The sequence below is a fragment of the Pyxicephalus adspersus genome, chromosome 1 (assembly GCF_032062135.1).
Source record: "Pyxicephalus adspersus chromosome 1, UCB_Pads_2.0, whole genome shotgun sequence".
Classification (NCBI taxonomy): Eukaryota; Metazoa; Chordata; class Amphibia; order Anura; family Pyxicephalidae; genus Pyxicephalus; species Pyxicephalus adspersus.
In genome coordinates, this window is record NC_092858.1 from 72,669,367 (window position 1) to 72,691,678 (window position 22,312).

General features: G+C 37.3%; 1 protein-coding gene across 8 annotated transcripts in view; it reads right to left on the bottom strand.

The window, feature by feature from the left end:
- Positions 1-22,312, bottom strand: part of DMD (dystrophin) — a 721,719-nt gene that overhangs the window by 79,559 nt on the left and 619,848 nt on the right. For 7 of the 8 annotated variants that reach the window (XM_072414251.1, XM_072414268.1, XM_072414235.1 and 4 more), the window contains one exon: positions 8,276-8,337. In XM_072414251.1, the coding sequence (XP_072270352.1) occupies positions 8,276-8,337 (62 nt within the window). Of the gene's footprint in view, positions 1-8,275; positions 8,338-21,378; positions 21,817-22,312 lie in introns of those variants that run through there. The other variant, XM_072414284.1, reaches the window with a different exon arrangement.

Consider the following 22,312-nt stretch of genomic DNA (forward strand, 5'->3'; position numbering starts at 1 on the left):
TACATTTTTTCAGTGCTGGACCAGATCCACTTTAGCTTTGCTGGGTTACCCAGAATAATCTTCTTCAGCCTTGGACAGCTGTGATAAATCAGGCCAAATGTGTTACAAAGTAGAACAAGGTATTTTCATTATGTGCCAAGGTGCACTGACAATATGTCAACATGCAAAACCTATTCATGCGTATGTTAACATTAACGGTGAACACGCCCTAACCTGCACTTTGCAATGCCCATTATTATGCAGAAATGTACAAATTAATTTGTGCTAATGTAATAATGCAATATTCCATACTGGCTTAATTATACCCACACCCATCCCATATACCTTTTTGATCATTAAAAAATGTGCCATTATAATATCCCTCCAATATAACACGAACAGGAATATTAATAACCAGCCTCATAAATAATTTAATTTAAACTATTAATCATCAGCCTATAGATTATTAATAAAGCAGTTGAAATTATTAATGAAGGCATTAATGGTGTAAAAAGTGTAATCTGATATAATAGACAGTCAAATAATTTATAAAATAGAGAGGAAAAAATGAATAAATGTTATACCTTTATTATATACCATATTATATTTTATTACTTTTATACCACCCTAACAACAGAAAATTCTATGCTAGGTGATTTAATAATTTTAGTTATTTTTGTTTATCAAAAAAAGTTTTTATATGACAAGGCTACAACCTTGCTATTTTAAATGTGTGTTTTCATATTACACAGACTTCTAAGGGGAACCCTCAATAGCTCAGTGTTGAATCCCTCCCTTAACAAACGTTAAGGAAAGATAACCGACACAAAGAGAGCACATTGTTTTCAGTCAAACAGCAAACTCAAAGACCTGCATTGTGAGAAGTGAATTTAAAGCACAACCCTTGTATAGTACTGCAAAGAAGAAAGTCAAGCTAACAAACATAAAGGGCCCACCTGTAGTAACCAAAGAAATGGAATAAAACTTCTTCAAGGAGTTCAAAATGGGAACCCAATACCACTTACAAAAACCCTGTCATATGAGCTAAAACAACTGCATGAAACAATCTACAAACACTGTACAAAAAAAGGCCCTGACCCATAAAATCAATTACAACCAAACAAACCACATGGGGTCCATTTATGAAGCAATTAATCTGACATTCCCTGAAACATTCACTTTTTTATTTGCTTTCACAAGTGCCACCATCTTCATACAGTCTTCTTCAGGGTTCTTGATCTTCAGCCATCTTGATTGGCCAGGCCGGGAGTTCATTCAGTCTTAACATTGACAGGACACCTGGTATATCCTGGCATCATCATCTGAAAGCGAACAGACAGGTGGGTATGGGGGCAATGTCCCTTCTGCAGTACAGATCCTGTCTGATCACAGTTCTTTTTTTAATAGTGGAACTATAGTTCCAATCTTTGCTACTTAGGAAGTAGAGCTGCACCAATGAATAGGTATATTGGTACGATCTCCTCCCAGGGATATCCAATATATTAATTTCGTAATAATTAACATGCGTCCTATTTTTAAAAACACGGCAGAGAATTTCTCAATAAAGATATTTGTGTTATATGTATTTCATGCAATCGGGACATATAAATTATACTCCATTATCCTGACAACCCAAAAGCATGGTTTTAGCACATAGAGCTGTGAATTTTTAACAAGGGTGATGTGTTTTATTACTTTTATTCAGAAATAACAAGAAACTAAGAAATAAAGGGACTAAGTAATGAAGGCTCTGGTCATTGTTCTGCAGACATAATGAACCCCTGTGGCAAGCAAATTGTCACATATAAACAGAGAGAAATTTAAGAAGAGAAAAAAAAAAAAATGCCACAAAACCCTTAAAGATTACATAGTTAGCCCAAAGACATAAATGCATGAAATGTATTTTCACAAGAACAAAATGTTATTTTATACTCATTACACAACAATGTACTCTACCAACCTGTATTATTATTCAGAGCCAGGACTCTGAAAAAGATAATATATAATTATATTAAATTATAATCTTCCTTCATAAATTAAATTGCTAGTACAAATTAGAGCTACATGAGGTTAAAGGAAATTGGGATTTGAGAAATAGGTAGGCAGGTATTGCTAGCTGTCTGGCTGCCAAACTGATCCAATGGCTTTGGGTTTTACACACATTGGCCCTGATTTATTAAAGTTCTCCAAGACTGAAGAGAATACACTTTTATCAGTTAAGCTGGATGATCCAGCAAACCTGGAATGAATCTGGGTCGAGAATTGAAAACATTTGCCAAACGATTTTTCAGAAATCCATTTCAGGTTTTCTGTTTCACCCAGCTTCACTGATGAAAATGTATTCTCTCCAGGCTTGGAGATCTTTAATAAATCGGGCCATTGTTGGGGTGCACCTGGCTAAAATTACCTTTCTTCTGATAAAAGTAAGTTCATGGAATTTGATTGTTATGTTCAGATCAATGAATCTGGGAGCTCCATTCGCCAATTAAACACTGAATGCTGTAAGCAGAATTTTGCATGGGGCTTCCCTTTTGTATTCATTTAGAAGACATTTCCCAATTTCTCATTGCTCCCTCACCTGCTGAGTATCAGAGTTTGTGTCATTTTAACTGTAAATAGAGAATGTACCATCCTTCTCTTTCCAGGTGAATGCTGCATGTTTATTCAGAATGCCACAGAGGACTAGAATGATCCTCACACCGCAGATTACCTAGGCTGTCCTGTCAGCTGAAGCAGCTCAATTCCCTACAAAAGGGAAGCCCAATGCGGAATTCTGCTTACAGCATTCAGTGTTTAATTGATGTGACAGGATGCCATCAAACTGTGTATGCTTTGCCAAATATATTTCCTGCCTGTTACTTAAAATCCACTCTATAAAATGGTGACATCTTTCCTCATCACCTGGCACCCTCTGCTCACCTCTGGGCTCTTCAGAATAGCAATCTTTCACACAATCCTGCAAATCGCTATGGTCTTTAAAGTATTTCTTTACCAATATGATGTGTCTTAGCCACTCCCTAAAGCCTTTCAACACTTAGATGCCCATGGAAATAGGTCATCCTAATAAACAGCTGATCTAAATTATGTTACAAAAAAAAAAACCAAACATTAAAAAATAGAGAGTCAAGTAATTACACCAAGTCACCAAGAGCGGCTTTTATTGCCTTACACAAGTCTCTATACATATAGCAGTAACAAAAATTGGAAGAGAGTATTTTGCAACAGTGTGAATATTATGTGTGAGAATGATATTTAAAGGCTGCGCATACACACAAGAAGGGACCTGGCGAGAACAACGTGACTGTCCTCAAGGACCTCAAACAACTGGTACTGCCAGGGAGGGTTTCCTGCAGACCATGCTGGAAATGGGTCACACATGGGGAAGAATTGTGAAAGGATAGGTCCTCTAATCTCGCCATCATGAGCAGTCATGTAAAGAACCCAAACACTGTTGATAGAACCAGCTGTTTTGGGCTATCACAATATTTATAAATGGCGTGATAAGAGTTCCTTGTTTTTACCAGAGGGAAACATTTGGGTAAACCACAGATCACATTTTAGTGTACTTTTAAAGATGCAGATTTATAAATCTTCATACTATATCACAATAAAACATGTCTATGCAGACAGTAAAACATAATATGTTAACATGGCAGATATGCATGAAGTTTAAACTGTTTTATGTCCCAGTAAAAGTCAAGGCAAACATTATTGAGTGATTTCTCTGCATTCTAAGCATTCAGTACAGCTGGAGAATGTCAGGAAAATACCACACCGCTGTGCAGGAATGTACACTGGAATGTACACATCTGCATCTAGAACTGCAAGCAAACACACCTGGTAATTTTGTTTTACAACCAAATCAAGAAGTAATGTATGTAGGCACAGAGACAGCACAATAAAAGCATTGGATCAAGATTAACCTACTCATCACCACATCAGACCATGTTCTATACATCAAGTATTCCTCCCATATTGAAAGACCATGTTCACAAATCAAAAAGCACTATAGGAATATGTTTCCAATGACAAACCATAATTTACTAACATGGGGTTCGTCATTATTCTAAGTCAGTTTTTCAGGTTTCATTTTTCAGTAACCCATAGGTTAGTGGGTACTTACACTAAATGGACACCGTTTAGGGTTCCCCAAGTCTGTCTGACAAAGATTTACACAAGTTAGACTACTTCATATTCATTATAACAAGTCTCAGAAGGTGCAAAGAGCAAGAAGCATCTGTGCACCATTTCTCAATTATGACACATACATAGTAGAAGCAGGGTACCCAGTAATAACTAAATTTTTCCCCTATCAGCTATACTACTAGGTAAATGACAGCAAAGCCCACTCACAACCTACTCAGGATGGAAGAGGTGTTATTTATTCCTATTAAGAAACAAGTTACCACTTGGAAAAAAAGAGTTAAAAATTAGGCCATGTCCCTGTAACTCATTTCAGTACAATAATACAGCCAAACATTCTATAAATCTACTTCAATCACAATTTAAAACCGACATTGCCCAGATTTCATCTATTGCAGCCTTGATGACCCTGCACATTGTTCAGTTCCAGAAGCAGGCAAACTGAATTGCACACACAATGAAACCTAAAGCAAACCTGAGTTGTTTTTCAGAATTCTACATTACACAACAAGCCCAAGTGAAATATCACACCCATTTTCTTTTTTCCTCTAGTTCTGTACTAGTATAGGATATGACAGATCTGTGCATGGAAATACTTTTTTTAACCAGTATATTGTGCTTCTTGCCCTTTTCATATTCCAGGCCTCTATGGTGGCAGTGTAAAGTCTCATGCAGATTTGTAGCGTTAAGGAAGAAAAGGATGTGTCTAGAATGGGCCTGTTAGACTACTGCAGCCTTTCTCATTCATTTTACCCTAGAGAAGGGGTGCCAAACTTTGACCCCCCCAAAGGAATCCTAAATTTAAATTGCAGTTGGCCTTCCGCTGCATTGAAATAGCGCCGCTACTACAATTTCCGCCATCACTTGCGTCTATAGACCAGCAGCCTCTCTGCCTATGCAAGGCCCCCCAATGGACTATTTTATAGAAGCAAGTAATGCAGGAAATTGTAATGACGGCATCACTTGCATCTTTAGAGCAGCTGCCTCGCTGCCTATGCGTGGCCCTGCATTGGACTGTTTTATAGACGCAAGTAATGCCGGGAATCATAGTAGCAGCATCATTTGCATCTATAGACCAGCAGCCTCTCTGCCTATGCGTGGCCCCACATCCCTAACAAGGAAAGATAGTTTTTTGGCTAACCCTGGAAATTAATATAACATCAAAGTAAGTATAGTCCAAAGACAGTTTTTTTTGGCAACAATTATTTTATATTAAACAAAGTTTATAAGGAACTGCCTCATCCCTTGAGGTTAGGTACCCAAACAAATTGCACTGTGGATGGAAATCAATATGTTTAATAAAATATTAATAATAATAATAAAAACATTATATCCAAAATCATTCCTTTGTTACTTAGGAATGTTTATTTTTGTTTTTCTTGCTTTTTCCCTAGCAAATTTGCTTGTTCTTTAAAATAAAAAAAATAACAGAAAGGAAGTGCTGATTTAATAAAAATGTAGTGTATGAAGATCTGCTTACAATAGACAGATAAGCAATTTATATCTCTGCTATGCTGATAGGTTTTATGTCCAGAAAAGTAATGCAGAAACAAGCATTTTAATTCTTTGACAGATTAAAAATTCAGCACAGCTACCTGTTCAATGTGCAGATGGCAAAAGCTCTACATAATGATGTCTCATTTACAGAAAAGATGTAGCCTATATTTTTTCCCCCGAAAGCGAGAAAAAAAAAAAAAAAAAGCGAGAATACGAAAGCCAGCAGAAAAACTACTTGGAAGGCTGAAAAAAGCTGATGGACAAATCTACTGCTCTCTAAAATAGAATACTAAATATGCACCTGCTGTTTCTGCAAGACCCCACAGACTGTGCAAGGCAGAGTGCAGGAAAAGGGTTTCTTTATAGATAGAAATAAAATAAAACCAAAACTCAGGGGAAAGAAAATGCCTGTATGTTGTATATTTACAATTTAGGTAAAAATGAAACCACACCAATAAAGAGTCCTGGGTCATGAAGAAACATGTTGCTAGCCTCAAAAAAAAGATTTATTGGGCTTTGAGAAAAAGCAGCAAAAAAACATTGTTGCTGCAACTCCCTTGTTTCCCATAGTGACTTGTGAACCAGATTATGCCTTGCTGGGTCCAAGCAAATATAAATCTGTATGGCTGAATGGCTGAATAAAGCTGTCTGGCTAGTAATGGCTGCCCCATCCATAAAAACTTTACCCACCAACAGTCACAGTCTGGGCCGTTGCATTACTAATAATAATTCCCAGTGTCTGATACCATTTAAGAAATTCAAATATTTTAGGGTAAACAAATTACAACATACACAAAGACTAGGGTTTATTATATCTTCCCCAGTCTGCCACTTGTACTGCTATTTCATGCATCTTTTTCACTTTGACGAAGTTCTGATACAAGATATTGAGCCATAATAGCCTATTAAGAGCTATCAGGGGATTTCAGTGAGAGGAAAAAAAATCAATTTTCCAACAGTGGTTGTTTAAGCCTTTTGCATTTTGTAAACAAGTAAACTCATGAAAAATAAACAAACATACATTCCATGCATGCTGTGAAAAATGGTTAAAAAAATGAGCATATAAATTGGAAATTGTACTAGGGGTATGCTACAGCGAAATCAAAACCTGAAAGAAAAACTCAGGAGAAACATATGTCTTAGATCATGGACAAAGGTCCTCATCATTTATATCTACCATTTGAAAAAAAAATATAAGCAGATGTATAGGGGGCCTACCAGTTATAGAATATAAAAGTATATAAACTGCAATTAAAAAATGTAAAAACTAAAATATACTGCATAGATTTGAAAAAATATATTGTCTGATGAGCACATCTGTTAGCTGCATATGTTATACATATGTCACACTTTATTATTATGGCAACCTACTCACTACTACAGAAGCCCGAAGAGCATCATCCTTCCAGAAGTGATGGTTTAGTTATATATGATAGATAGATTAGATAGATTAGATAGATTAGATAGATTAGATAGATTAGATAGATTAGATAGATTAGATAGATTAGATAGATTAGATAGATTAGATAGATAGATAGATAGATAATTAGATAGATAGATAGATAGATTTTGACATGGATACTCCAACAGTAGTCCAAGCATAATTCCTTCCTCTGTTCAACTGTGAGTGTCAGCATTCCCACCACCTCTGCACATTCCAGCTGCAGCTCAATTCTAACCCGCCTGTGTCAGTGTTATCACCAGCTTCTATTGTAACCTCTATTATATATTGTATATGAATCCAGGAAACAAAAAGGACCAAACAATATTGCCCAGGAAGAATGTGCAGATGCAAATATCATTATCTACCAAACATCTGAAAGGGCTGTTTAACTATATTTGGGCACAAATGTACAAACCTTGGAAAGGTCCTAATATTTGGTATGGGTTTCAACAATAAAGCAAGCCTAGATTGGCAACTTGGGTTTACTTGAATCACATGAGCCAATAGTATACCTCTTGGACAAAAGCAATATTTACATTGTAGCTGTAGGTGTATTGATCTGCTGATAATTTCTGCCTGCAAGCGGCAGATATCAAGTCAAATTTCAGTTCCTAAATTGTAAAAAAAACTTGTAAAAAATACTTTAATTAATGCTATAATAATTACTGAGCACTATTTATTTTCACCTTTTCTACCTCGAATGGGTAAATGCAATCAGGCAATCACTTGTTTTCCTAAATCAAGTGCCCAAGAAGTACCAGAAGAAGAAAGAGGCAATATCTTTTTGTGATTTGGTTACATTTGGGTGACCTTTAACAAAACTTCCACACAAAAGAAAGCCAAAAGGACACCATATTAAAAAGCTTAAAACCATATTGAGGCTTTTTTTTATCCCAATGAACTGAAGAAAACACGCATAATTTACCTAAGTATCATGCAAGTCAAATGAGTTAAAATATGCTGAATGATAATAAGCACTTCTGTAGGTCAGTAAGTGTACCTGATCACAAACTAATACAGAAATATTCTGCCTAATCCTTATCTAAATCTCTAAGGTATTGTTGGGATAAAAGCTCCCAAAGCAGACAAAATTAATTTTCAGTTTATGCTGACAAATATTCATAGTTTCTGCATGTTCAAATAAAAAAAACACAAAATATTTTAAATGTATCTATAACTTGTCAGATGGATTCAGAGTAAAACACTGCTTACCTAAAGACTGGTAAAGCTCTGTCATTTTGGGATGATCCCAGCAGGTTGTTTGGGACTCATGGCTAAAAGAGAGAACAGCAAAGAGTTACAAATTATGCACACACATTCCAAGCAAAGATTATGTATTGCATTTAATGAACAAGTCTATTTTTTTCAAAACACTCCATAGTCCTATAGCCTTTTTTAACCCCACTCATATCCAGGTATTTACTTATCTTCATACCTCCCCTTAAAATCAATAGCTGCTTATAGTATTCACATTCTTGAGCCAAAACCTCCTCTGCCACTGGCTAAGCCTGCACAGTAACTCCAATAGACCTCACTAGAGCATACTGGTAAAAAGCCTAAGCCAGCAGCCAGGTGGTGGAGTTTAGATAAGGTTAGATGCTTACGGAGGGTGAGGAAACAAGTTTTTATAAAAACTTTTCCTTTAACTAACCATCCGGTTTGTATAGAGTAATAAATGCCATGTATAAAGTATATTGTATATACCAAGCCAAGCAGAATGGGACCACGCATTTTACAATCACTGTGTTCTTGAATCTGCTACTGCAAAGTAAAGGTATAAACTCTTTGCAAAGATACAATTACAACCTAAAATGTGCCCATACACCAAAGTCATTACTAAATAAAAATATTAGTATATAATCTTATATATAATATATAAAAAAGTTAGAATAATGTAACTCCAATGCATATGCATAAACAATTGCTTCCCAATGGGTAAAAGCCATTGAATATTGAAGAAGCAGCAGAACAGATGGCAGTATCAGAGAGCACAAAGCCATCATTGCTAGAGTAGGACAAATTATTTCTACCATAATGTACAATATTTGTGCAATATGGTAAATATTCCCATGCTCCACGTTAAGTCCTGCTTAAATAAAATGTAGCTGGTCAGAACCTAAATCTGATTAGCGGATGCCTTGGAAAACACAAACTGTCAATGTTTCACCACAAATCTTGACAACAATGCTGAAACCTTTATTCATTTTAAATTGATCTACAGATAACCGTTGCTATAGAAGAATAAATGCAGAATCAAAAAGAATTCATTGACACAACTAGGTAAAACATTTATTTTATACAGGAGCCAGGACTGAAGATTTATTAAAACTTCATAGTTTATTTTCCTCTTTGTAAGAGCCAATTACATTGATATGTTTTTTTTCCTTGGCCCTAAGAGTAGAAATATATCACCGTGAGACAGGCTATGTTTTGGTAAAGTTTTAAAACAGTTATTACCTTTGAAAAATGAACCCCTGAGAGGATAAGCACAAAACAAGCCCAACAAAATTCACTGTTATTGCTACTAAAAACTTTCTCTAAAGTTTAACTCTGGGCATATTTTGAAATCGCCCTCACATTGAAGGATACATCTAGGATACCAATAGAAAGCACCTTTATTTACTGTTTTTCTCATTTCCACAGGCCTCCTCCACTTCAAGGAACCACTGGCCCGGCCCAGTAACTCACAGCTTTCTAAGGTTATCATATAAAATGCAGGGCCACTGCTCCTGCACTGTAAATAAAGAATCTGAGGGCTCACAATGAAAAAGAGGGGAAAGTCAAAGAGTAAAAGAGCCAGAAGTAAGGAATAAAGTAAGTTAAAATACTTTTAACAGTACCCTATTCGATTCGGATGGGAGTACCATTTCAGGAGTATTTTTGACACTTTTCCTAATTGGGTTCATATTTCATATTTTACAGATACCTTTAACTTTCACCAAAATCCTTCTCAAACATCCTAGAATATTTCCTAAAAAACATTTCCACATATTTTCCCTTGCTATAATAAATTTAGTATTTGGTTGCTATCAATTTTTAGTTTGGATTTGGATAGAATGATGAAGATGATGCTTTTGTATGATTTTTTAATTTTTTTTCATTAAATCTGTGACCCAATTAGGGAGACTTTTTTCCCTGCTTCTAATCCCTGTAATGTCTATTCACGAAATGAATGAAAAAAACAAGCAATCCCTAGTAAAGGAGTCCATGGACAGTGATAAAAAAACATTGTCAAATTCTAAACTATTCCTAACTTAAAAAGTGTTTTTGTATTTGCCTATGTGACTATGGGAGATAAATTAATTAACTTTCTGCCCTGACAAAAAGTGAAATGAACTCTTTCCATGAAGATAACAGATAACAGACAGAACCGGGAAAAGACTAACCCATCCCCCCACTGTATCACACAACAAAAGTAATAAAATGTGGCAGTAGTTGGGATTTAGAAACAAATTCAGTGAAAGAAAATTGTTTGTCATTAAAATTCATTGTGAAGGTGTTTAAGCAGGTATACCCATTAAGGTTGTCAAATCATTAAAATAGCAAAAATTTAACTTAAAGAACTTGAACGCAAAATAGCATGTGAGATACCAAAAAAAAAATAAATAAATAAAGGCAAGGAAAACCCAAACTGAGTTTTTAGTTTCAATGAGAGCACTAGCAGTCAGTTGGCATCCTAACATTTGAAAAACTCCAAGACTTCCCAGCAAAAGTTTTGTATGACTGTTCCCTCGCAAATTGCCATAAAAAGTTGACACTACCAGTCGGACTCCATAATTATTTGTTTATTCTATTCTGTGCTACTGAGAATCCATCAGGGAAGCTTGGCACAACATTTGGCTTTCTAATAGCAATGGCAGTTGGGCAGAACTGAGAAATCTGGTGGGAATAGCTCACCAGTGAAGTCCTGAAATGTGATTCAAGTCGACAGCAACCATGCAGACCTGACATATCAGTTTTGGGGAAAGCTTGTTTCAAAAAAATCAAAAAAACAAACCAAAAAAATTAAATACACACACACACACAAACCCTAAAAATAAATAAAAACTCCAGCACATATGCAGATTTCTGGAGCTGGGGGTGCAGTGGCCAAAGGTAATTTTTGCTAGCTCATGGCACATTTATATTTCTAAACTACAAGCCTGGATAATGGATGCATGTACCTTACTTTACAAGTACACTTATTAATTTAGCAAGTTAAAATGCAATTTAAAAAGATCAATAAGCTATAGAAACTACACATAAATGTATTTACATTGGTCTTGCTATGTTTTTATTTTTTTTCTAAGGGCCAAAGATTCTAATTTCTTGTACAATAAGAAAATCAAAGACTTGCTTTGAGCTACTATGTAACAGACTATATATAATCTATTTATAGCTATAGGAAATCGTTTGATATAACTACCTTTTGTTCAATTGACACAAAGTAGTAGAAATATTGTGCACATCCATATCAACAGATCCTAGCCTTCACCTACACACTTTACAATCTGCAAATACATAGGAAACACATTTAATCCTTTGTATGGTGGTATAGCAGACTGCGAGCAAAACACATATTAAGTGGTTTTAAATCGATCATCTATTGAAATTAAAGGGCTAAACTTGAATAATACAGTTACAAAGAGAACACACCTACAAACTATTAAACTTTTCCATAACCTACAAGCACAAAAGAATTATAAATATGGATGAACAGAAGATGTGGGAAAAAATAGCTTCCCTGTTATTATTTTGTATCTATATATGCACTTTCTGCATAGCATTCAGGAAATCAGAAGAATGTATACAATTACTAAGCACAATACAAGACAAAGTAAAACATTGTGAAGGTATAGAATGGGGAACTGAATTGCCCACTTTTAGTTGTGTCTGCTGCATTGTATTGGCAAAGTCTATTGTGTTCTGCTCCCACTCGGATTACATACAGTATCCATTATAAGGAAGTCTCACTCTCCTTATCTCCAGTGTTCTCACCAGAAGATTCCTCTAGCCAGGTTACATTTAAAAAAAAAAAAAAAAGGATGTGGGGAAGTATTGCACAGTATTGTCAAACCATTATACTTATTAAAGTCAAGATAATCGAGTAAAAAGTTAGAAACAATTTACTTATAGGGGGCAAAAATCCCTACCTATAAAAATAATATTTTAAGCTTGCAATAAGGTTCAAGTAACATATTTAAGTAACAGCAATTAGGGTACATTTACAGGGTCAACATCCATCAACCAACTGCAATGATCATTTTACACAATATCTTCTCCAAATATAACTGCACCAGAGCAAAGCAGATGTGCTACAGAATGTACGGAATAGACCCAGATAAGAACATAACTTCCTGTTGTAGTTTCCCCCAGCCCCTACTCGTGCAAGTCACAGCTCTCCTCCTGTTAGTACTGTCCTCTGTCCACCTGAATGGGCAAATAACTGGAAAAATATGTGGTCCAGTGGTCGAAATAAGCCTGATGAGAATACAGATGTCTTGTGTTCTACATTATGTGTAAGGCTTCCTCATTTGCAATGATACAAATAGGACTTTAAGGAAAGTAAACTAAGCAAAGGGTGCAGCTATCCAAACTGACTCAGGGTATTCAATGTATAAAAGTTAGTGTGTGTGTCCAGGCTTTTTATTTTTTAACAATACACTGTCAAGTTAACAAAATTAGCCAACCATATATGTAGGAATATGGCAGCTGAAAGCAACAGACTTTCGGCAAAAGCTTCATACCTTCTGAAAACTAATATTACTAAACTGACATTCAATAATGTTATTTGTTGTAGCAAATAATAATTCCTGAAAAAAAGATCAACCAAAACTGTCAAACCTATGACTGATACATATTTAATTATTAGGTGTTTGGCCAGCATTTAGTATTTTAAAGTTTATATCAATTCCTTAACAGTGATTTCCCAAACTGTATGCAGCCAAACACTTAAAAGAACATGTGTATACATACAAACCAATCAGCTTAGTATTTAGTCCTCTGAAAAGTTAACAATATTGATTATTGTGCTACAATATAATCTCTCAGGGGGTTGGACATAGTAAGCAGCAATGAACAATCACTTCTTCAGGATGATGTACTGAAAGTGGGACTCTAATAAGAGCCAAACTGTGACGGATGGATAACTTGGTCCGAGTATCTCCAAGAGGGGAAACCTTATGGGGTGTTCTGGTATGCAGTGGTAAGTACAAAAGAATAGTGCAATGGTGGACAACTAGTCTATAGCTGACAGAATGGTCTGGTCTCAGAAGAGAACTAGTATGGCTCAAGTTCCTAAAAATATAATGCTGGCCATGAAACAATGGTGACACACACAGCATTGCAGGTTCTAGAGTGTCAGAAGAGCTGACCACTGTTGACCACACAGCCTAGAATGGGAAGATAAGGGTAAGAGGTGGATCACTGAGCAATGGTAAAAGGTGAACTAGTCTGATCAATGACATTTTCCTTTAAAGCAAATGGATGGCTGGGTGCATATGCGCTGTTTACCTGGGGAACATATGGAAGCCAGGCAGAGGCAATGTGACTTAAAGGATCTGCTTCTAAAGCCTAGGTACCAGATGGACAATACAGGACAACTTTGGATGGGTCAGATCTGTTCTGGTGGCACAAGAGGCACCTACATTACACTACATGGGGGGTTTTAATGTTCTGGTTATTTAATATATTTGTTCGTACTTGTTCAAGCTTTTATGTGTCCAAGCAGGACCCGTTTTCTAGTCTTTATCATTATATTTCTGACTCATGTGAAAGGACATGGTAATATGATTATTGACTTAGAAGAAGTACATTTAAATGTTTTTGTTCCCCCCAAAACAGAAGAGATTGTAAACTTTCGTCATCTGTCATCTTTCTTCTGCTCAGTCAGCACAGAATCTGGCTACAATGAAGTTGTTCATGTGCATGAGAGAAAGTCAAGTCATCTTGCCTGAACCAATAAGTATGGCCAAATACTGGGCAGCCATTGCAGAAATGGGGATAAACATTTTGGTGGATAAGTGTGCCATAACTGGCAAATATGCTGTATAACCCTGGGCACTGCTTGTATTTCTTCCACTTTAAGGGAAAGTCAATCATCCGAGCTGCCAAGACAAACCAACACCAGGATTGTTAGTGTGTGTGAGGGGGGGGGGGGATTATCCATAACATCACATAGAAGTAGGAGCAAGCATTATCTTCACAAAGGCTGTGAAGAGCTGAAGCAAAAAGTCCAAAAAATGCCCAAAAAAGACTAGAATAGGTGAGAGATCGGTAAATTTTTAATGACTTTAAGGATTTTCGTGCTCCTTTAAAAATAAAAAGTTCAACTGGATGGACGGACCACTTTCTTTCATTCCATAAAACATTAGACCAATAGTGAGATCTTTAACACAATGTAAAATCTGACATTACCCAGCAAAGAGTATGAAGTAGACTACTGGCTTCTTGCATTTTCCTCAATAATTACCAAACACAGTAGAAATATATATATATATATATATATATATATATATATATCTCCAGATGGAAATCCTGTACAGCTAACATGCAAAGAAGAATCATTGGATATTGCTGACAGTCCACATATATAGTACATGGGTTGCAGCTGACCTTCCTGCCTAGGACATTATTTGAAAAGAATGGAATACATACTCCAATGATGACCACCCAATGGCATGAATTGTGTGGTTTCTTTTGTTCCTCATATTTATCAGTTGCAGATATACACAATGAAGGTTTATTTTAACACAGATCAGGCTGCCCAATGACAAGTCCATCTGCAGTAAATTCCAGAATATTTCACTTGGCGAAAAGCCTACTGTGCTAATTAACAAGTGAAGGATTTAAATTGATGAAAAATATTGTGTGGACTAAGCTAAAGCTAACAACTTATGCCATATAAAGAAACAATTACACCTCCTTAGAAAAGGATGTGGCTGGTGGCTGTCGCAGAGAGGTAATAGGGTTCTTCAGCTGCTAACGAATTTGTAAGAGCCTAGTGACTGATAACACAGAGGGCAGATTTTTCCTGGTACTTTATATGCACGACACAAGAAGGCTGCAGCTATTCCACTTCTGCTCTGAAAAGTACTGCCGCTTCTCCCGGCACACTTTGAGCCTGGAAAGTTATCATTAATTCCAAACACAATCTTGCAGCTTAAGAAAAGGTTAGACTCCAGTGAGACTTCCTTTCTTAAGCCGCTCTGCCATTTTCAAAGGCCATTTAATTGTTAGCTTTGGGACTCTAAGGTGGGTTAGGCTAGGATTCAGGGAAGGGCTTGTTGTATGAACCCTATAAAATAAAACGCCTGCTCAGCATCTTTCAGTATCCTCCACAGCACCTTGTAATACTGACAATCCTTAATTGGGACTTGAAAAGAAAGGGGCCATCTCACTGATTTGGACGAAGCAAGAAAAAAAAAATGTTTGATCTGGAGATCAAACTGCAAAGGATTATTCCTTTTCTTACAGTCATTTATTAAAGTGATGTGCCTAAATGGATTAAAAAATCTAGAATCCTATTTTGAAGCTCGATAAGCAAGTCAACGTGCTCTTGCAGACACAGGCACGTTACAAGCAAAGACAGAGAAGAAAAAGGAGATTTAAAAACACCAGCAGGTTGAAATCAGACTGTGAAATTGGTGGAGATGGAATTCACAAACAATAAGATCAAAAAAAGGATATACTGACAGCAAGCGCAGCTTGTGTTCTGTTGAATCAAGTGTGCATTTTGCAGTCTTTTAAATCTAGGAGTTCCAGGTTGCCATATGCACGGATTTCAGATGAAACATTAATCAGCTATCGGAGCTCACATCTAGAAGGCATACATGGGACTTTTCATGGTCAACACATACTGATATCCCAGAAAACCTTTGAAGTTTTTGTTCACGCTCACCCTCTGTCAAGCAAGATTTATTTAAAAATTATATTTGCTTTTGTATGTTTACTGAGAGAGTATAATGTAGCAACCAATCAGACACCTGCTTTTTAGGCTATATTCAAAGCTGGGCATTTGTCATGAAACAAAATGCCAACATGCTTTAAATAATACAATTTCTTTGAGTTTTTTTTTCTATTGCTAGAATAACCTATGCTTTGTTGTAGTATATACTAGTATGTGTGATACTTGATAAGCCAATATATTGTAAGGTCCATAAGAGTAGTCATCGGTGCTAAGCAATTTGCATGTAAATTACATTGTTAGGAGAAAGGGAAGCAATTTGTGGATTACACCACAGGCCTGCAAAGTAGACTTGCCCCAGGACAACAACTTTTAGAATTCTTCAAGCAGTCACCAAGTTTACAATCTTTATGGAGCATGGCCAGTGCAATCTCCTAAAGGTTTATAAGCCTTGTGCAATTTCCTACATGTTTCCCACACATCACTTTATATCTGGTTAGGAAAAATCTAAAAGTATAGGGTTGTTGAAAAATTAAGAATATTAGATATGGAATCAAGAATCAAGGCCAAGATTATGATTGTGACTTGTGCCTCCTACAACTTTGTTCATACAGCTATGAACTAAGAAGATTAGTACAACCTCCGATGTCAGTGTGGAGAGAGGTGCTACAGGGCAGACATCATCAATCTGCTCCAGCATTGGGTATCACAAATAGGTGATGCAAATGTCCGGACTTTATTATGTCTGGCAATATACAAAGGTGGTTATTGGGATATGCAGTCCCCCAGCAACATATATATATTCAATACATAGGACACCCTGCAAAGTACACTTGAAAATACTAAACTATTGCTAAAAGGCGGTGTTCCACCCAACACTTTCCAGAGTAACCACCAGGCTGTTTTGGGGTGGTTACTGAAAACTTGGGTCGCAGTACAGGGGCTGGCACAGTCCTATAGCTTCTCCCCGTGCCTAAATAAAAAAAAATGTGGGAAACACTGTAATAGGTAAGATATTTAGTTGTAGATTTTGGCCAATCAGCATTTTTGCACAATATTTCATACCTGAACAATAGAAAGTTCCCAATGTCTCATTACCAAGGCACCAAGGCTGTTGATCAATACCAATATTCTATCTAAAGCTTTCAAGTAGACAACACATAAGCTAAAAGTGTTTATTACTTTCACTCAGCATGAAATACATAAGTAAACAACCAAATAAACATAATATTCCACAGACTTGCATATGAAAGAATCATCTTAAAGTCCTTTTATTTTAAAAGGAGCTATATCTTGAATTATTTAAAAATGCCCAGAAGATCGATAGTTCTGAGGGTGTTCTCACTCTGCAATGCTCTTCATTACAAGTCGCACTTCAATAAACAACATATTCGGAATAAATCCCTTATTAGAGAATCATTTTAAATAAACAATTTACAGTTCAAAATAGCCATACACTGAACTTGTTTTACACAGTACACCAAAGCAATACCCACACAACTGTCATATCTCTGTCATATCATATGTCTAGAACTGCCACCAAAATAAAATCTCATGGAATTAAACATACTGCACTGTAGGAATGTGTCTACCAACCCCATTGTTTATCAACATAATAATAGCATAGTAATCAAGGTAATGATTTCATGAAAAGTAATTATTTACTGCCTTTCAGTAACCATGTAAATAATTATATATCAGTATATTCACAGTCAGTTGCAAAACATACAGTTCATGTAAACTGCAAGGTAATTCTGCCACACAGGATATGGTAGGTAATTTGACAAGACAGAAATCAGGAATGTACCATTGCTGACAATGCATTGTCCAAAGATGTTATCCTGAGGTCTTATGAATATGTGACCCTACACAAACATATTTGGTATCCCATCATCAGGTACGTGCATGATTATTTTAAGGTAGTGAATCACCTTGTAGTAAAGGAAGGACAAAGATAACAACTGTGAAACAAGTCAACAGTGGCAGTTTCTAAAATTCTATGCCAAAGTTTTGTTTTTTAGTAAGACAAACACAAGTCATCCATTGAATGCCAGGGGTTCTTTACTGAGAGCTGTCCATACGCCTTATGGGGATATGGGGACCAAATGATGAAGATATGGGATTGGATCTCCAAGAAAGCAGAATAAACTACATTCTCTGTATTACCTGAAATCAAAAGTAGAAGAACTGTCTTGATATGCCAGATGACTTGTACCATTGTCAGCAAGTGTACCTCCATTTCATTGTTTGATTGCACAAACTCAGCAGAATAAAGAAAATTACAAGTTGTGCCTAGATTGTTTAGCAGTGATAAAACCATTATGATTTTCTTTCATCTGTTCTTTGCTATTCATAAAAGAACACGGAGTTACTAATATCCCTGTACCAAATAGGACTGGTGATGTTTATGATTTGCACATTTAAGCAAAAAGTGCATGGGACATATTAGGGTCTGATATTCTAAAATATTAAAAATGAACCCTGCATTAGGTTATCTCTGTTCCAACACCTTTACATTGATAAAAGCCAAAATCCAACTGAATATATGATCTACTGCACTTCACACATCATTACTTATTACTCCGTTCATTAAGCAAGCTAAACAGTTATTCATAAAGGCTATGAAAACCCACTTATGGACCTATTCAGGGAAGACCAGCGGGTGCTTCTGTAATGTCCAAGACTTACCCCTAACATCACTATGGTTTATGTAGTTAGACAATTCCAAGACTAATGACTGCTCAGTATACAGATCTAAATTTAGACTGAACTAGTCGGAACTGAAACATATAACTAAATACACACAAGGTAAAATTGCATGTTTTTTTCTCAGCAGAAAATCCCCAAGCGTTAGATCAGCACAATACTGGGACCAGCAAATTTCATGGAGATGACTAAAGAGGAAAGTGTTCTGGACAAAAAGTTGATGCTGCTGATATCTGATAATTAGGAAAGGTTATGCTCATGTTTTCTACATCATTTTTTTTCTCAGCGTGATAGAACACCAATCAATTCCACAAATTCAAGCGTATGATAAGCTTGAATTTGCTGCACATATGCAGTGACAATAATAGCTATTAATTGGCCACTCTTGTAGGCTTACAGAAGCAAAGCATTATAGATCAAACCGAAGTGGAGATTACACCACAAACCTAAAACATACAAGTCAGACAGAGAAGTTAAAATGAAGTCCCATGTGAATTCATTTTGACACCAATGATGGGCAATGCGGCACCGTTTGATCCATGCCTACAGCTTAAGAACTTGTATAACTTTGGTAGGGACATGAACAGGGTATGGTAGTGGTGGTAGTGCAATGCAAAAACAGAACATATATCTAAACGTGCATATTCGTAAAAAAAATTGAATGATACAGTTAATATAACATAGAATCCACAGTCTAAACCCAAAACAGATGTGGAGGCAATAACACAGTTATGAAATAAACATTACACCAAACTTGGTATGGGTCATCAGTATAATAAATAACCTGTTGTGGCAGGGACAATAAGACAGATCGAATAAAGTGCACCTGTAGCATGCCGCTGCATTTATCTCAGCAAGATAAAATGATTTTAGCTGCTTCAGTTCATTATGTGGAACAATCATCTCCCTGTAGGCAGCTACAACACTAAACTCAACTATACCCAAAAGAAATTTGCCCACACCAGAAAGAAATTCCAAAGACTTTACTGTCCCACTAAGCTGACCTAGTTTTAGCCCTCAATTTAGTGTGTTTTTCACTGGCTGAATAACCAAACATCCTGGCACCCTTCTATATTCATAACTCCTGTGTCCCCACCGCAGGGGGAAAACAGAGATTGTTTAATGTGCATTAGAAGAGACATCAAAAGGAATCACCATATTTTATGACCGCCCATTCACAATACGGCAGTATGTACAGTTCAGGTGCCAGAAAACAATAATCGGTACTTTGGAGCACTTACATATGCTTGCATATACAGATCTGCAAAATACACAAGCAATCCTTTGTCCTAAATCCAAGGGATCAGGATGATCTTAGCAGAAGTTTACTTGTAATGCATGATGGCTTTGTGAATCCTGGAAACCAATAAAAGGGGCTTAAGTCAATATGGAGATTGGGAAGCATTGTGTAAAATAAGCAATAGCCCAGGACAAAGGTCACTAGGAAGGGAAATACTTGAAACACTTTTTATTTACTTTCTCAGGGAGGATGAGGGTAATGATTACATGTTACTGTGGCTTTTGGACAGACCTGCTGGTGATCCCAATGTCCAGGAAGAGCTTGCTTTATTTTTTTGTAATCAGAATGAAGCAAGTAACCGATCTGAAATCCTCAATCATCCACAAATTGGTGGCAGTGATTAACTTTCCAGTGTAGTCACATTCCCTGGCTTTCCATTGAGTTGTAGGGTAGGGAGATGGTCATCCCATGCATATCTCTATCCTACAACTACAGCATTCACCTTTACAAAATGTGGCTCTCTAATATCTATATATTAAATATCTAAATATAATATCTCTTCTAATATCTAAACAGAAAAATGCTGGGTATTAGATGATTTAATACTATGTACAAGGAAGGCTCAGATATAAGACGATCCCTCTCAATTTGCAGCCATGATCCTTTAAAAGTAAGTAAGGAAGGAATGCCGATTGCCAAAAGGCAACAGGTACGGTTACATATATAGCTTTCATTTTAGGATATGGATATTAGATTAGTATTTTGCTTGAGGAATACAATGCCTGACTTGGGTTATTCCAGTCCAACATGAATTCTGGCTAAAGACAGGTAGGTGTCCTAAGGCACTCTTCTTTCATAGGGATATTTATGACTAGGGATGCTCTTTCTTGTCAAGTTATCCCTACAGGCGATCGGATGTAAAGTATTTCACAAAGTGAATTATAAGCATATTGAAAGATGGGGAATAAATCTCAGCTCACCTTTACTCCAACTCTATAGAAAAATATTATCACTGCCAGGAAATCCTACAAACACAAGAGATCTGTATAGCCATATATATAAATATTATGTTGTGATCAGTGTTCTGCAGACCTGGGGTGACAATTGCTAATAAAATAGCAGTGACATGCTACAAGAAATCAGGCAGAAAGTTGACCTTTGTAGAAGTGTGAAAGAGGGGGAGCAGACAAAGGTGTTTCATGTCCTCTGAATCAATGGGAAAAGTGAGGATTGGAGACTTGTACAGCTGGGAGACACAAGAAGTGAATGCTGCTTGTTGTGTGAATGTCCCAGATCCAGCAGGAAGTGATCCTCCAGCACACAACATCCATCTGAGCACAGCCTGTGCTGGGAAAGCTGTGACAACGTCTGATGGGCATTTCCAGCAAGCTTTCATCTGTTGATGATCCGGGCTGCACAAAGCAAGGGTCACCTACCTGCCTACCTAGCACCATGCACGAAGTTTCCCGGCAAGGCATGACTTACCCTTTCAGCAGCTCCCTCATGGCCGGGAGAAGTGCGGGTGATGTGGAAGAAGCAGGAGTGAGAGAAGTGCAGGCAGCGGCGGCAGGATTGCACTGCAGTGATACTAGCACCACGGGGCTAAGCCGAGCTGGAGGAGGAGGGCCGCCTGCAGGCTAGACGGGGCGGGGTTACGTGTCATAGCCACGCCCTCACCTATTCAACCTGCCGAGGCAGCAATGACCGTGTTGGCAGTGCAGCTGGCACTCTCCCCGCTCTCAGGCTGCACGGCTCAGCAACCAGCGGGCTCTTCTTCTTCCCTTTCTAATTACAGAGAGATCGATATTTGTGATTTGTGTACCTGCACAGTGACAGGCAGTGAGCGCACACATGACCTTGCGTATCATACACTTCCTGCACTCTATTGATTGGTCGGGCACAAATATAACACAGCAGGGGCCACATGACTGGGTGCTAAGGGCTGGGTGTGGGGTGATTATTAGGTCTGGAGGTGTTGGAAGGGCAGGAAAAGGGGGATCAGTAATCCAATGGGAGCAGGCTTAGGAGGAATCCCCCTCCCATGATCTGCTCTCCCCCTCTGCTACTGCAGCCTCTGCGAGAAGCTCAGGAGGGGGGGGATGGTGCTGGGCTTCCCTCTGCTGTGAGACAGGCTGCTGCTGCTGACAAGGTGCTTGCTATGAGCAGAGGAAAGAACACTGGCCAGGTCCTGGGGGGCTGAAGTTCATAGTGTGGAGTGAGATATAAGATAATCCTACCCTCCGAATAGGTACTACCAGCTGATGGGGCTGTAAAATGACGTCACAATCAGCTGTGTCTGCGCACGCACCTCCTATGTTTTCAATAATATTGTGCTTCAGTGTGAGCTCCCAGAGAGTGGGCGTGTCCTTTACACCTCTGAGATCAGCTGTGCTGGTCCCCGCCCACCTTGTACTGTGTA